Source organism: Phalacrocorax carbo, chromosome Z (assembly GCF_963921805.1).
Source record: "Phalacrocorax carbo chromosome Z, bPhaCar2.1, whole genome shotgun sequence".
In the NCBI taxonomy this organism is placed as follows: Eukaryota; Metazoa; Chordata; class Aves; order Suliformes; family Phalacrocoracidae; genus Phalacrocorax; species Phalacrocorax carbo.
The window spans coordinates 49670391-49684580 of NC_087548.1; the positions used below are offsets into that span (position 1 = coordinate 49670391).

The window sequence follows — 14190 nt, forward strand, 5'->3', positions numbered from 1 at the left end:
GATAATCATAAACTTCACCCCCTCCAAAAAGTAAATGAGAAGACAAGTAGGAAGCAAGCTTTGTACCACTTCCATTCAAACTTAGTCTTTGCCTGAACAATATGCTTTGTATTTCCTATACAGTTACTCACAAGTTTCAAGCCTGATTTTAATCTTAAAACTTTTTCTGTCAGTCACAGCTGCAGTAAACTGAACTACATAATTCATCTTACCCAACTATTTGAAGAAACCCAGGAGTTTAATATGAGGTCTTCCAATGGCAATACTTAATTTTCATGTAAAGTATTAACATTTTTTCTCAGCCTCTGCCAAATTAGGATTCAACAAGTATTTGAGAATCCAACGCATGTACACTGTAACTTTCCTGAAATTAGAATTCAGTTTCCTAAGAAACACTGGGAAAGTACTTTTCGAACACAAATGTACAACTACCACACAAAAAAGAAGTCTGAAAGACTGATTTTGACGTAACAAAAGAACAAAACTAGCCTCCTGAACTTCAACACTCCTTTTACGGCTAGTTGTATATTAGTAAATTAAATATGCCTTGGACTGTTTTCTGGTCTTGCGGTGAATGGGTATGGAATGACTCACATCCATACTTTTAAAATCTGAGTCTCCACATCAGGGTGGCCACATCCAAACTGACTGCTGGGAACTGTTCCTGGTTCAAGAGTTGGCATGAGCTGCACCCAGGAGTCCCTTCAAAGAGTGCTGCTTGGCCTGAGCCAAACCCATGCCACAGATCACTCCAACAATTTGACAGGACAGAGTAGACAATTGAGATCCAGTGCCCAGGGATGCTTCCTGATATTAACATACCAGTATGGATGTAGCCTCAGGGAGCTCCGTCCTCACAGATCTCCGCACCCCAGCTACAAGGCTGGGCTGCAGAACTGAGTGGCAGACTAGGCTATTCGTGCACAGGAACCCTGTGCAGCTGGGCTGCCTTGAACACCATAAACATTTCCATCAGTTTTGCCAAAAGAAAACTAGAATGAGGTCTCACTGAAAAAACATCAAGTTTCTCTGGAAGGGAAAATCATTAAAAATAAATCTGCTTTTCCCAAATGAATACTTGCTTTATGGGAAAATTCTCAGCCAGGTGTAGCACATGCAAATAAGTAATGAATTATTTAAGAGATAACACCTACTACTGTCATGCTTTTTTTTAAAAAAACCCACAAAATTCTGTCCCATCCATCCTGTCTTTCTGCAACAGAGCTTCTTCTTTTCTGTTTACTAAGACACTAGATATTTTTAAATACAAGACAGAAATCTACTTTATCTAAGATTGTGAACAAAGTTAAGAACATTCCTGATTTGTCATCCTCTTAATCATCCTCTCTCTTACTGCATTTCCTTATGCTTTATAAACTGCCATAGACAATAAGGAAGTAGTTTTATGCAGGATTCAGAAGAATTCTTCAACTTCTTCCACAAACTGGCACTTGGCTTGTACCCGGAACAGGAATAAACACCCGTTGTTCCTCTAGCTTACAACACTGCAGTTTCTTCCCCCACCATAGTCCATATAAAGACCCACATTTTTCTGGAACAGTAATCATGTATTGGTCCTTACATATCAAGTCCTAAATTTCATGCGTTAGTTACACTTTGGCTAGAATATTTCCTTTACTCTTAATTTGTTCCTTTCACTGTATTTATTCTGTTCTGAGAAAGGAGCTGCATATTCTTTCCCACTTTCTTTGTGTACAGTTCTACCACCATTTTACACTCTCTTTTAGTTTTACTCTTTCATAGTGAGGGCACCATAAAGAATTGGAGTCAAACAGCAGCCATGGTTAGGCAGGGAAGATGAATGCATTTAACATCACAGCATTAAAAAAGCTTTTTCTGAAAACTTTGCCTCCTCTTTGAACCATCACACACTTTTTCTAGTGTGGTTATTAATTAAAAAAAAGAAAAACACACTGGACCCTGCAAATATTAGGTCAAATTTTCTCTCTAATATTGCTTTACGCAATTGTTAGGAGAGTTTTCCTGTTGCACAGCTGCCCTGTTCCCTGGTGTTATTAAATCTTTTAAGTTCTTTCCCAGTATGACCTAGAAGAATTATTTCCTTTGCTTTTTTTTTTTTTATTTTTGGACCTCTATACTACCACACTGTTTTCCGTAAGGCAAAACCACAAAAGTCCTATTACAGACACTCAGGCATTTTTCCTACTTGTTGATTTGTGACTATTCTAATCACTGAATTTAAGTGAAAATGTAGAATTAGTCACAGATAGAAAAGTACCAGCCATGGCTTGTTGCTCCCCTTTTGCACTGAATATTAACAAGTAAAAGGTTGGTAACTTTTCCTATTACTTTTTCCCTGTATTTTAAACATATTTATAATTATCACCCAAAAATGACAGGTAGAGAAGAGTATTACAGTTATTCTCCTTTTAGCTCAATCATAACAATCTATTACTAGAAAGAAGAGACGCTAAGAGTTTTGAAGTTACTCTAAAATTTTCATTTCAGGTGTAGAAGGATCTGGGTATCTTTGACCTAAAAGCCTATGCATTTTAAACCCATGCTGGAACAGAACACAGTCAGAGGAGACAAGGATTATTTGATGGTAGGATTATTCCAAAGAAGTTTTGAATGTAGCTAAAGTTCTAACATAAAACATCAGCTAAGCAGGAAACTGCTTCTTTGAAATACGAATCAACTCACACTGAATAACTAAGTGACTAATACTAAAAAAAAAAATCAGCTAGTATAATCTATCATACATTATAGATTTTGTGTGTGTTTAAATGTTACTTATTTCTATAATATGTAACAGAAAACTGTTGAAGCCAATGAATTCTAAAATACCAGCTAACATATCTATTCTGCACATTAAACAGTTGTTGAATAGTCAGTAATTTCTGTATTTTTTAGTGTCAAAACCGTTCAGGGAAAAAAGCAATTACTCAGTATATACATCTTTTAAAACAGGATAGTGTTAGGCAAATTTAAACAGAATCTTTATTTTTCAAATAAATTCTAGCAATTTTCTATGTACCTCCAGAATACTGAATACTTCCATTACTGTTTAACATACAAGTCTCATATGTAAGAACAACAATATTGTATTAAAGGTGACTGAAAGGTGCACTGAGTAGTCTGAAAAAGCATCTGCTTGGGCTACACCCCAAACGCTTTTACTTAGACAATATTTTCAAAATGCTGATCACACTTTGCATCACTGAAAGCTACCACACTCTCCTAAAGTCTTAAATGTGTAAGGGCTTGCAAACCTCCTGACTGGCATTAAGGTATAATCTCATTTCAATAACTGTAAAGGGATTTAAAAATCTTGGACTCTTTTCCGTAAACGAACACAGACAGTTGGAAAAGCCTGACTTTCTTCCTTTAATACATACATAATTTAGCATACAGATCCCAGTCTAAGCATCTGTAAAAACAGAAATAGATTTGGGCAAGGAGAGTTCTTTAAAGTTGGCATTATAAAGGCATGGTCAAGTCAACAACAGCCAAAAAAACCCCCAAAACACACTTACCCTTGCAAAGCTTTGTGAATGTGTTCACATTTAGCCCGGAGAGTCTGAAAAATGTCTACACACACAGATTAAAAAGAAGAAAAAAGAAAAAAAAAAAAAAGACAAGGCTTAGATATCCAGTTTCTACTTTACATTTCTGTAAGTCTAAGATTTCAAAAAAGGCATCTGGAAGGAAAACTAAGATATACATATCTATTGAAGTACTAAGTCTCTTTGCAACTCTTCATAATGTTCCTGATTCCCATTTCTGCCAGGAAATGACAGGCTTTTAAGACCTGAAAAATGAATTACTTCCCTTTATCTCATTACTCCAGCTGCATTGGTTCATGATCATATGGAAAGGACGAAACAAACACTTGGCAATGGGATTGAAATGGCAGGTCCAACTTTTTTATATCTATAAAATATCTACAGCCATTCATACTCTGCTCCTTGATCCTTTCACCAACTCACTGCAAATTCTTAACCAGGAAACTTTTGACTCCTGGATCTGCAAACCCCAGTTCTTTTCCTCGGTGAAGGTTGACCCTCCACTACAGCTATCAGTTCCATAACTCACTAATAATTTTTTCTTGCCTTTGTTTACCTTCTGAGGGCTAGACATGGACCATCTAGTAGTTTTTATTTCTTTGTGACAAATTAAATCCTGCATGTCTCTGCAGATGTCCTCCAATCAGTTGATGCTATTGAAGGTAAAAAACAAATACACACAGATTCGGCCAGTTTTGTCCTCCTCATATGCCTCTCACCCCCTCAACAGCCTGCAAAAAAATGTTTCTTAGTTCTAGCAACAAGGGCAATTCTCTGACTCCTAGAGCAGAAACTCCTGCCTGCCAAATTTATCCAAATGTGCTGTACTTGGTCCTGCCAAAATTGCAGGTGTTTGCACCATGATCATTCCTGAGATTCTTGCATGGACGCTTGACTGGAAAAGAAGAAAGTTATGTAGTGCAAGTGGAAAGGAAAGGGTTGTTGAGTCCTGAGGAAATATATTTCTATTTGTTTCTCTTTAACCTTCCCCTCCTGTGTTTGTCTTGAAGGAATTTGTTTTCAAGGAAGAGGCATATCACTAGTCTAAAAAGCAAAATAATAATTCTTATTTGCTTGGTGATAACCATCTCCATCCCTCCTAGCCTCAACTAACTTGCTCATTTTCAGCTGGAAGAAGGAAAGTGCAGGAAACTCTGAAGAAGAAAAGTAGGTTGGAAAATCATATGAAGAAAAAATAATGCATGTAAAATTGATTAGCTGAAAAAGAGGACTTAAACGAGTAAAAGGGGGAGGAATCAAAGTAGGGAAAAGTATGACTTATTAGTTTTTGGCGAAGAAAAACTGAAGAATAAAATATTTCCTGAATTAAGTACCTGGATTATCTTCCATAATATTCAGAGCCTCAATAGCAGCAGCAGCTAACAAAGGAGGCAGGGATGCAGAAAAGCAGTAACCTTGACCAGACAATCGCTATGGGGGAAAAAGAAAAAAAAAAAAAGAACAAAAAAAGAACACTTTTTTTGTTTATAGCAGTTTAGACAACATTTTAGAAGTTCATTCACATACATTTAAACAACCTCTCCTCCACACTTATGGGTTCATGGAAAGATTTAGAAGTAGGTCTCCAATTAATCTACAATATTTCATAGAACCAGACATTGTCTGTATTAATAGAATGTTGTGTAGTAGTTTAGCCCTGGATGCAGGACTGGAAGGAATATTAATTAAGTTTGCCAATGACACAAAACTGGGAGGAGCTGTTAACACTCCTGATGGCAGAGGGATCTGGACAGACTGGAGAGCTGGGCAATCACCAATCGTATGAAGTTTAACAAGGGCAGGTGTCAGATTTTGCACCTGGGGCAGAGCAACCCTGGATGTACATACAGGCTGGGGAACAAGAGGCTGGAGAGCAGCTCTGTGGAGAGGAATCTGCAGGTTCTGGTTGACAGCAAGTCAAACACGAGCCAACAGTGTGCCCTGGCAGCCAAGAGGGCCAACCGAGTCCTGGGGCGCATCAGGCACTGCATTGCAGCCGGTCAAGGGAGGTGATTGTCCTGCTCTGCTCTGCGCTGGTGCGGCCTCACCTCGAGTGCTGCGCAGTTTTGGGCGCCACATTATATTAAGGATACAAAGCTACTAGAGTGTGTCCAGAGGAAGGCCATGAAGCTGGTGAAGGGTTTAGAAGAGAAACCGTATGAGGAATGGCTAAAGTACCCTGGTTTGTTCAGCCTGAGAAGAGGAGGCTGAGGGAGACCTCATCGTGGTCTGCAGCTTCCTCACAAGGGGAGGAGGAGGGGCAGGCACTGATCTCTTCTCTCCAGTGACCAGTGATAGGACCCAAGGGAATGGCAGGTAGATGTGCCAGGGGAGGTTTAGGTTGGATATTAGGAAAAGGTTCTTCACCCAGAGGGTGGTGGAGCACTGAAACAGGTTCCCCAGGGAGGAAGTTGCGGCACCAAGCCTGATGATATTCAAGAAGCACTTGGACAATGCCCTCAGACACATCTTGTGAGCTTTGGAGTTGCCCTATGCAGGGACAGGAGTTGGGCTTGGTCATCCTTGTGGGTCCCTTCCAACTCAGAACATTCTGATTCTATGATTCTAATTTATATTATAACACACCTTGCAAATTGATATTAGTAACTAACTCCCATTTCTAAGTAACTAATCATTCCACACCATATAAAAATGAGACCTGGCTTACCTGATGGTCAATAATAAAAGATCTTCCACAGCAAAATCCTCCAATAGAAGCCAGGGAATTTTCCATGTTTGCACTAATAAGGTCTATATCATCAATCTGCCAATTAAATAATGAGATGCTTTTTATTACATCAGGACTACTTATAAATCTATTAAAGATGTACCTTCTTTCATATTATAATGAAAACTACAGATGATCCACCAAATTATCACATATTAAAATGAAGATACAACTGAAATAACAATTTTAAGCAATGCAATAGGGCTTCAGGAATAGGGATTTATGGATCTGTAGATAATTTACATAGAATCATTCTTTTCCAGGCACTGCAATTTGAAGATGACAAACAGAAGAAACAAATTCTGTAGATACTGGTGACAATCCCCCAAAGCACTCAGTGTGATAGTGTCCTTTAAGAATGTCTGTAGTCCCACTGCAGTCAGTAGCAGTTAGAATGTGGTTAATATTGAGCAGAAGCCTAGTTACACCAGAGTCTGAACCTTAGAGGCACAATTATCTTATTGCACTTGTTAGTTGCAAACATATTTTTGCCAGACTTTGCCAGGCACACTGGCTTTGCCAGGCACACTGATGACCACTGCTAAAAATTCCCATTCTGAGCAGACAAAACTGAAAGATTATGTTTGTAAATTAATTTAACATAGAAGCCAATTAATCAGATGGTTGGCAAGTATCACAGTAGCACTGTTTCCTTTTCTAAAGCTGTTTAACATACATTTTCTGTTTTCCACATTTGGTATTAAGACATTTAAAGTTAAAACAATAGAAGATAGGGGAAGACAGAATGAATTCTCAGAATTTGATATTTCACTTCCAAGCTGAACTCAGACACTGTCAGAATGTAGTGGTAGATGCTTCACACTAAGACACTGTCAACCAAAAGAGCACTTCTCTCCCCAGATCAGATGGCTGTGGTAGAAAACAACAGCAAAGATACTGTTTTGGACTTCCAAGGTACTCCTCAGCTGAATAAGCACCACAAAAGGTAGACTTTTGGAAGAATAGTTTGGCTTAACCTGCCAGTGACATAGTAAGACAACATCTTTGAAGGACCATCAAAAGCTTTATCCTATAAAACTGCAGCAAAGTAGGCAACAGAGAAAAAGTAGGTGGGCTATACACTGAAAAGATTTTTCTGACTTATCCCTGGACCCCAAATATTTATATGTAAGCATGACATTTCTAAGCGTATGCAGCTGGAAAACACTGCAATTAGCTCACTGAGTGTCCAAAAAAGGTTAAAATTATGCACTGTAAAAATTATTTTATCTTCCTTACTAAAGATAAGTAAAATTATTTCAAGTAAGCAGGTGAAAGTGTCAAGACCTGAACACTTTAAGACTGATAAATAAATGTTTAAATTTATATCGTTCACTACTAAACGTTGTCAATGACACAGGTATATGAAAACGATTGCACAATTTGCTTCTGTACAAGTCTCTTGTTCACAACAAAAATCACAAAAAAGGCACTTACATTTATTCCAAAGTGTTCAGTAATTCCTCTTCCATGTTCTCCAAGGACTCCAAAGGAAAGGCTCTCCTCCAAAAATATTCTAACTTTGTATTTATACTTCAGTTTTATCTAAAACAGAGCAAATGATGTAAAATACTAGTCAAGCCCATGAGAATTTAGTAACAAAATGGGTAGGTATGATAAGGTAAAGACAGACAAGTACAGTATCCTGAACACTGCAAAAGTGTCAGCTGTAGAGTTGTGTTCTGTCATCGACACATTTTAGAAGCCTTCAAAATTCTTCCACCATGTAAGACTAAATTTCATAGCTGTTCATGTACCAAAAGAAATAAAAAAAAACTATAAATAGCCTATCAAGTGCTTTCAAAATTATGCATTTTCACAATATTTCTTCCATTATCCACTACATTCTAGTTGATTCTACACAAAAAGCCAATTTATGCTGAATAGCAAATGTTTTCCTTGGAGTCACTATATATGACAGGTGTGCGAGGGTTTATTTGAAACTCCTTTTTTTTTTTAGATATAACTTAGTTTAATGATTTACTATCATACAGAATAGCTGAAAATACAGTTATGTCTTACAAGTTAAAACTAAGACCATAACCAGATATTCATTTGCAAGTCTCATTACATAGATCTTCAGAATCCTAATCCTGAAGTTTCAAAACAGTGTAAGATTTGGGATCACTATTTCATGAACGTTTGAGAAAGCAAGAAGGTAAACAAAAAACACACATGTAGAGCTTCTCCTTGTAAGCTTAACTATATGATACTACTATTTCATTAGCCACATGTTTTCATATGCAGAATTTAAAAGGCAAACTAAAGCCACTTACCAATTCTGGAAGAGGACAAATGTCTCCTGTGTTCATATACAATCCTTCTACTACAATAAACCTCCGAGTTACACGGGCCTTGCGGGGATTCTTCAGAGAAAGATATGGTTTCAGTTCATATCAATTGTTACTAACAAGTGAAGCTCTGAAGATTTTTTCATAGGGAAGGACAGCAGTGGGAAGGGAAGGAAGATAACGTCTCTTTTTCAAGTAAGCTTTTACTTTAATTTAAACTTAGTATTTATAATTTGTAACAAAAGTTGAAATGCCTCATTGGACTAGTTTTTCTTTATTTTGTAATAATTTTAAAGCTTTTAACTCTTACACAAGATTTAAAATGCCTTGTTTTGCAACAAATCATAACCAATCCATTTGAACTTTATGAATAAAATACAAACAATACAACAACAGAACAAATACTACATAGCTTGGTCTCTATCATATTCATCATTAGTCTGAGCATTTAGAAGTCTTTTCAACAAGTGGTTGGTGCACCAGAATTCTCAATGCAACACAAACCTCTCACAAGGAGTGTCTTCATAAAACACAACAAAAAAGTATTCATAACATTCAAGTTACAACCTCATCTTATCTCTGGACAATACAGGCCATAAGAATATCCTGTGCTGCATCCTGCTTAAACTTCAATGGCATGATTTGAGTTTTGTTGTTTTAAAATGCCATTCCCCTGGTATTTACTTTAAATCTTATTGATATCTTCTGATCAAGGATATTAAGTCATCCATCTTACCTTTTTCAGTTCTTGTAAAAAGATTCAGAGAATTCTGAATGGGAGGCACCAAAACTAGGCACAGTCCACTCCACAAGCTGGACCAACTCTAGTGGTAAGACCTACCCATTCCTAGTCAGTATGCCTTAGTTATACACACATGGTCTATATTAAGCTCTTGGCCATGAACTTTGTGTTCACATTCAGCTAATTACATTAAGAAACTAACCATGTAGCTAAATCAAAGCACTCTGCTCTAACAAACTAAATGTGTTACACAAATTGCATCACTAGTCTGTCAACCACATCTAAAAACTCACATAAAGATTATCTGACAAAATATATCTTCCATTAAGGTATGTTAACTAGTACATTGTCTATAAATTTGCTATTAATCAGATACATTACTGATTTAGACTGATGTTAAACTGACTGGCTTATAATTGTGCGGTTTATCTACTTTACTTTTTCTGTGTGTTAGCATAAAATCAGCTTTATTCCAATTGTCTAACTTTCAAGCATTCTGTGAACGAGGCACATAACGGTGATAGCTCTTCAGCTAATTCTTTTAAAGTTAATTTAATCAAGTTATCTCTCCTTGCTAATCCTGACTTTAATAGCTGCTTTTAGATACCCTTTTGTAGTACTGTCAAAATCAAACTGACACAAATTTTTCATGAGAAAGAACACCTTAAGAGTTGAATGCAAGTTAGGTCTAAGAAAAAAAAAAAACCAAAACGTTGATTCTATAAATTAAAGGGTTAAGACTAGCCACTTTTGTGTTGATTTTATGGTGTGGCATTTGAACTGATAATTAACTTGCATGATTATTAGGTAAATGCAATTACACATATTCCTAAAAGACCAAAAAAAAAAGCTCTGTACTAGTATTTATAAAAAAATAATCTCACACTTCAGTCATCTGCCCATAAAGGTATTTCCCCACTAGCAATGCCTGTGAGCTCGCTTCCAGTGGTTACACAGACAAATGCAAATAAAAAAATTAACAAATAAATAAATGTATTTAAAAACAATTGATCTTAATTACATAAGCAACATTAACTGCTCAGTAGAGATTTATGAAAACCAAATAAACCTATAAGCATTGCACCCATTCAATTACACAACCTAGTAAAAAAAAATGTGGGGGAGGTAGCATAAAAGAGTACAAATATTTCTTCAAAGGAATGATACCTTTTGATCTTCAGTCTCTTGTTCTTTCAACAGTTGTTCGAGGTCAGCCATATCATTATGCTTAAATAGCTTGATGTTACTACGAGATGCTTGTAATCCCTTCTGAATAGCAAAGCAAGCAGCTTCATCTCTGTAAATACAGCAAGCCCTTCTAAGTTTGCACTTGGTTTAACAATTATTCAAAGAAAGCTGGCTATTAGGAATGTCATGATTTTCAGCAGATATCTGTACTTAGGTGTAGTTAAAACCAGATTTGTTAAAGCATCATAAACTTTATTTACATTTTGAAAACTCATTTCCAAAGCTTCTCAACTTTTCTATGCGTTATAGCCACTAGAATCAAGCCAACAGGTTTCTTCAAGTGTACACTGGTCCTTTTGTTTGTATGTGACAGCAGTTTATTTGAGCACAGCATTCCATGGACCAGGTACAATAACATGGTAATCATCACAGAAACCTCTCTCCATTAGCTCTGGGTCTTAGAAAAAAAAGGCGCAAAGATGTGCCTGTAACATTTAGATGGTCCTCCAAGCATTAAAAATCTGCTTTTTAATATCCTTTGGGAATCACTCTCTCAGTGTTGAAAGAACCATCCACCATTTTTGTGTTGGAAAAGCAAATCTCTGAGCATGACACAGGTATGCAATTTCACAGCTGCTTAAGTCAAGTAATCTTTTAAAAGTTGCAACTAAATCAAACCTTCTGCACATACTAAATACAGTAATTTCAACCAAGTTGCTTTTAAATTTGGTAAGACCTTTCATCAGTGCAACACTGAAACAGTACAAAATAGCCAAATCCAGGATACGCTGGCATCTTGAATAGCATGCACAATCCTGGTCGTTTGTCTCAAGAAAGCTGATCCATAAAATGTGCAAAGATGACCAAAAAACATGATCAAAGTTATGACAGAACTTCTGTAAAAGAAGCCAATTAGGCTGCAAGCCTTACACTTAAAAAGGAGAGCACCGAAGAAAGATTTTGGCAGACATATAGAAAAGTATCAGCATGTTGTGGTTTAACCCCAGCAGGCAACTATGCCCCACATAGCCACTCACTCAGTCCCCCCATGGAGAAGATGCATCAGTTCACTGTCTAAAAATCAAATGCATCCACTGAAATTAGTAGGTGTTATATTCAAAACAGGTATTTCTTGATATTTTTTCATAAAATGTTCAAGTTAAACTGTGAAATTAGATGTCATAGAAGCATTTTGATATTAAAGATTTACAAAGGTACTAAAAGAATAGAAAGGCTTAAGAAAAATCCAACAACTCCTACTAAATCCAAACCCTCCTCTTGGGCTCAGAAAGTTTTGAATATTGTTGCATTGCTTCTCCTGGTTTTTCACTCTTCCCTAAACAAATTTTGATTGGCTACTATCATGTACTGGTCTTGCTGAATCCTTAGTTTGACCCCACAGAGCTGTTCTCATGTTATTTTAATATGTATCAATATTTATCCAAGTAATCCATTGCAAATATGCATGAGGGGAACTACTGCCCTGCAAGAAGGATGAAAAGCCAGCAGTAAACAGCAGAAAGGCAAATATGAATGTATAGTTTCTTAAGAAGAAAACTAGGTATTAGACTTCTGTTAGTTCTTGCATGCACAAGTTTGATGTGGTTTTTTTTTTCAGCTGAGTGCCCAAGTCTGCTTTTCCATAATAAAAGCGGTAACTGGTTTGATTTGGAGTATTTGGCAAAGAAAAGATATTTGAGCTTTGTACAACAAATACTTGATCAAAATCAGCATTATTTTCTAAATGGTTAACTTAACGTGATTAACAATAATGAAAAAGAAAAACTGAAAGGAAAACTTCTTAATCTGGAATTTCCCAAGTAGAAAACAACACTTACACAAACACAATGTCCCCTCTTTTTGAGTATGCAGGAATAGCACTGGCAATTGTTGCAAATCCATATGAGTATATAATAGCTTCCTCTGTCCTCATGAATTTTGCCAGTCGTTCTTCTAATTCTAAGTGCACATCTATATGAGAGAAAAATTGAAAAGATCTTAGACAGTTTACTTCTTTTGATATCAGAAAGGCTATCATCACTTTTATAGCAATCATCTAATTGAAGCAAACAGAATGTTTATTTTTAGGAAAAGTGTTACAACAAATAACTTCCCAAAAACCAGCTGCAACCAATCCAGCCTTACTTAAACTGACATGTAACCCAATATTAATCAGAAGTTTCGATAGATCTGAAAATATTTATGTAATGTGGTTCTCTTATGTTCTTATGCAATGGTAATTAAAAATCTACTTGTGATTAAACCACAAGGAAATGATGCAGCATTCCTGGACTATAACTAGGGAGCACAGTTACTACAGTCAGACAACAAATAGCTATGTAATTTATAGCAATTAATGAGGTCCTGTTGGCAGACTGTCAGTTCTTCCAAGCTGATGCTTCCACTGCATATAGCACAGCTATCCTTATAACAGAAAAATGCTCTTGTCAGGCTGCAATCACATACCATCTCCTGAATGCATTTCAGCTAACAGAAAAGGTCACCATCTCCATGCTAGAGATTACTCACCCTCAAGATTAATTGACACAATTACACACACAAGCATTTCCCAAACCAATTCGGTCAAAGCGCCCCATGTTAGAAACAAAACACCACTAAATCATAAGACTAAGGAGGGTAATACGACATGGTGAGTGGATTGCTGCTGCAGAAAGGTGACACAGAGTTAAGTGTTCTGCCTAAGCAAAATAACCTGTATCAAACAAACTGTTATTTTAATGATGTAACTCTCTTGCCACTACCTGCTTCTGCTCGCAAATGTTAGTCAGAGAATTATGCCTTTCATCAACTGGAAATAAACAAGATTAAAGGGCAAAGAGAAGTCCTTAGTGTGTGACTTGAAAGATCACCACTGGCCAAATGTTACCTTTCTAAAATTATTGAAAGTTCATTGAAACTAAAATCAAATGAGGCAATATCAGTTAAAAACACAGATTCTTCAATAGCCTATGAGGCATGGTTATTGCCATGGTTATGACAATGTTGCTATTTCTAGCCAGGTACCAACATCAAGAACATAGAAAAAAGGGCTTTGTAAAAATCTTAAATTTGCCATACTAAACAATTATCTAGCATAACATAAAATTCATATATTTATACAATAAAAGCAAAAGGTAATTCTTCAAACAACAGCTTCCCAATCACAACCAAGAGCAATTTTATCCATAGACCGCAAACTATAAATCTTCAACAATCCTCTCCTAACATTTACCTGAGCATCAAAAAAAGGAATGGAAAGGAATTCTTTTATTTGGTTTTCCACTAGTTTTAAATGGAAACAAAACATTTCATCACTTATTATTTGAAAGCTTTCTTTTCTGCCTATCACTTTGATCCAGCTGTAGTAGATGTACCAAATATTCAGAGAAACCTAGAACAAAGACCAAAGTCTTTGGAAGGAACGAAACTGATTGAAGTTATCTAATTTACTTTCTGATAGAGATTTTAAGTAGTCCTTTTTCAGAATCTCTGCATCTTTTCCTTTATAGTTACATGGACTTCAGGACCAATAAACCAACCTCCAGACAAGCTTAAAAACAGGATGGATGAACTTAGATTCAATTGTTGAACAAAAAACCCAAGAAAGATCTTTTTCTGGCAGCAAGCACCAGAAAAAGAGGCTGGCCACATGGCACTTAAAACATGCAATATAAACAACGTTTAGCCAAAAAC

General features: G+C 36.4%; 1 protein-coding gene across 1 annotated transcript in view; it reads right to left on the bottom strand.

Annotated features, from left to right (window-relative positions):
- SPTLC1 (serine palmitoyltransferase long chain base subunit 1) overlaps nt 1-14190 on the bottom strand; it is a 43460-nt gene that overhangs the window by 4511 nt on the left and 24759 nt on the right. Inside the window, exons 6-12 of the mRNA XM_064439634.1 lie at nt 12336-12468; nt 10477-10606; nt 8553-8642; nt 7714-7821; nt 6217-6312; nt 4883-4979; nt 3519-3573 (exon numbers count right to left, since the gene is read on the bottom strand). Of these exons, the coding sequence (XP_064295704.1) occupies nt 3519-3573; nt 4883-4979; nt 6217-6312; nt 7714-7821; nt 8553-8642; nt 10477-10606; nt 12336-12468 (709 nt within the window). The remainder of the gene's footprint in view (nt 1-3518; nt 3574-4882; nt 4980-6216; nt 6313-7713; nt 7822-8552; nt 8643-10476; nt 10607-12335; nt 12469-14190) is intronic.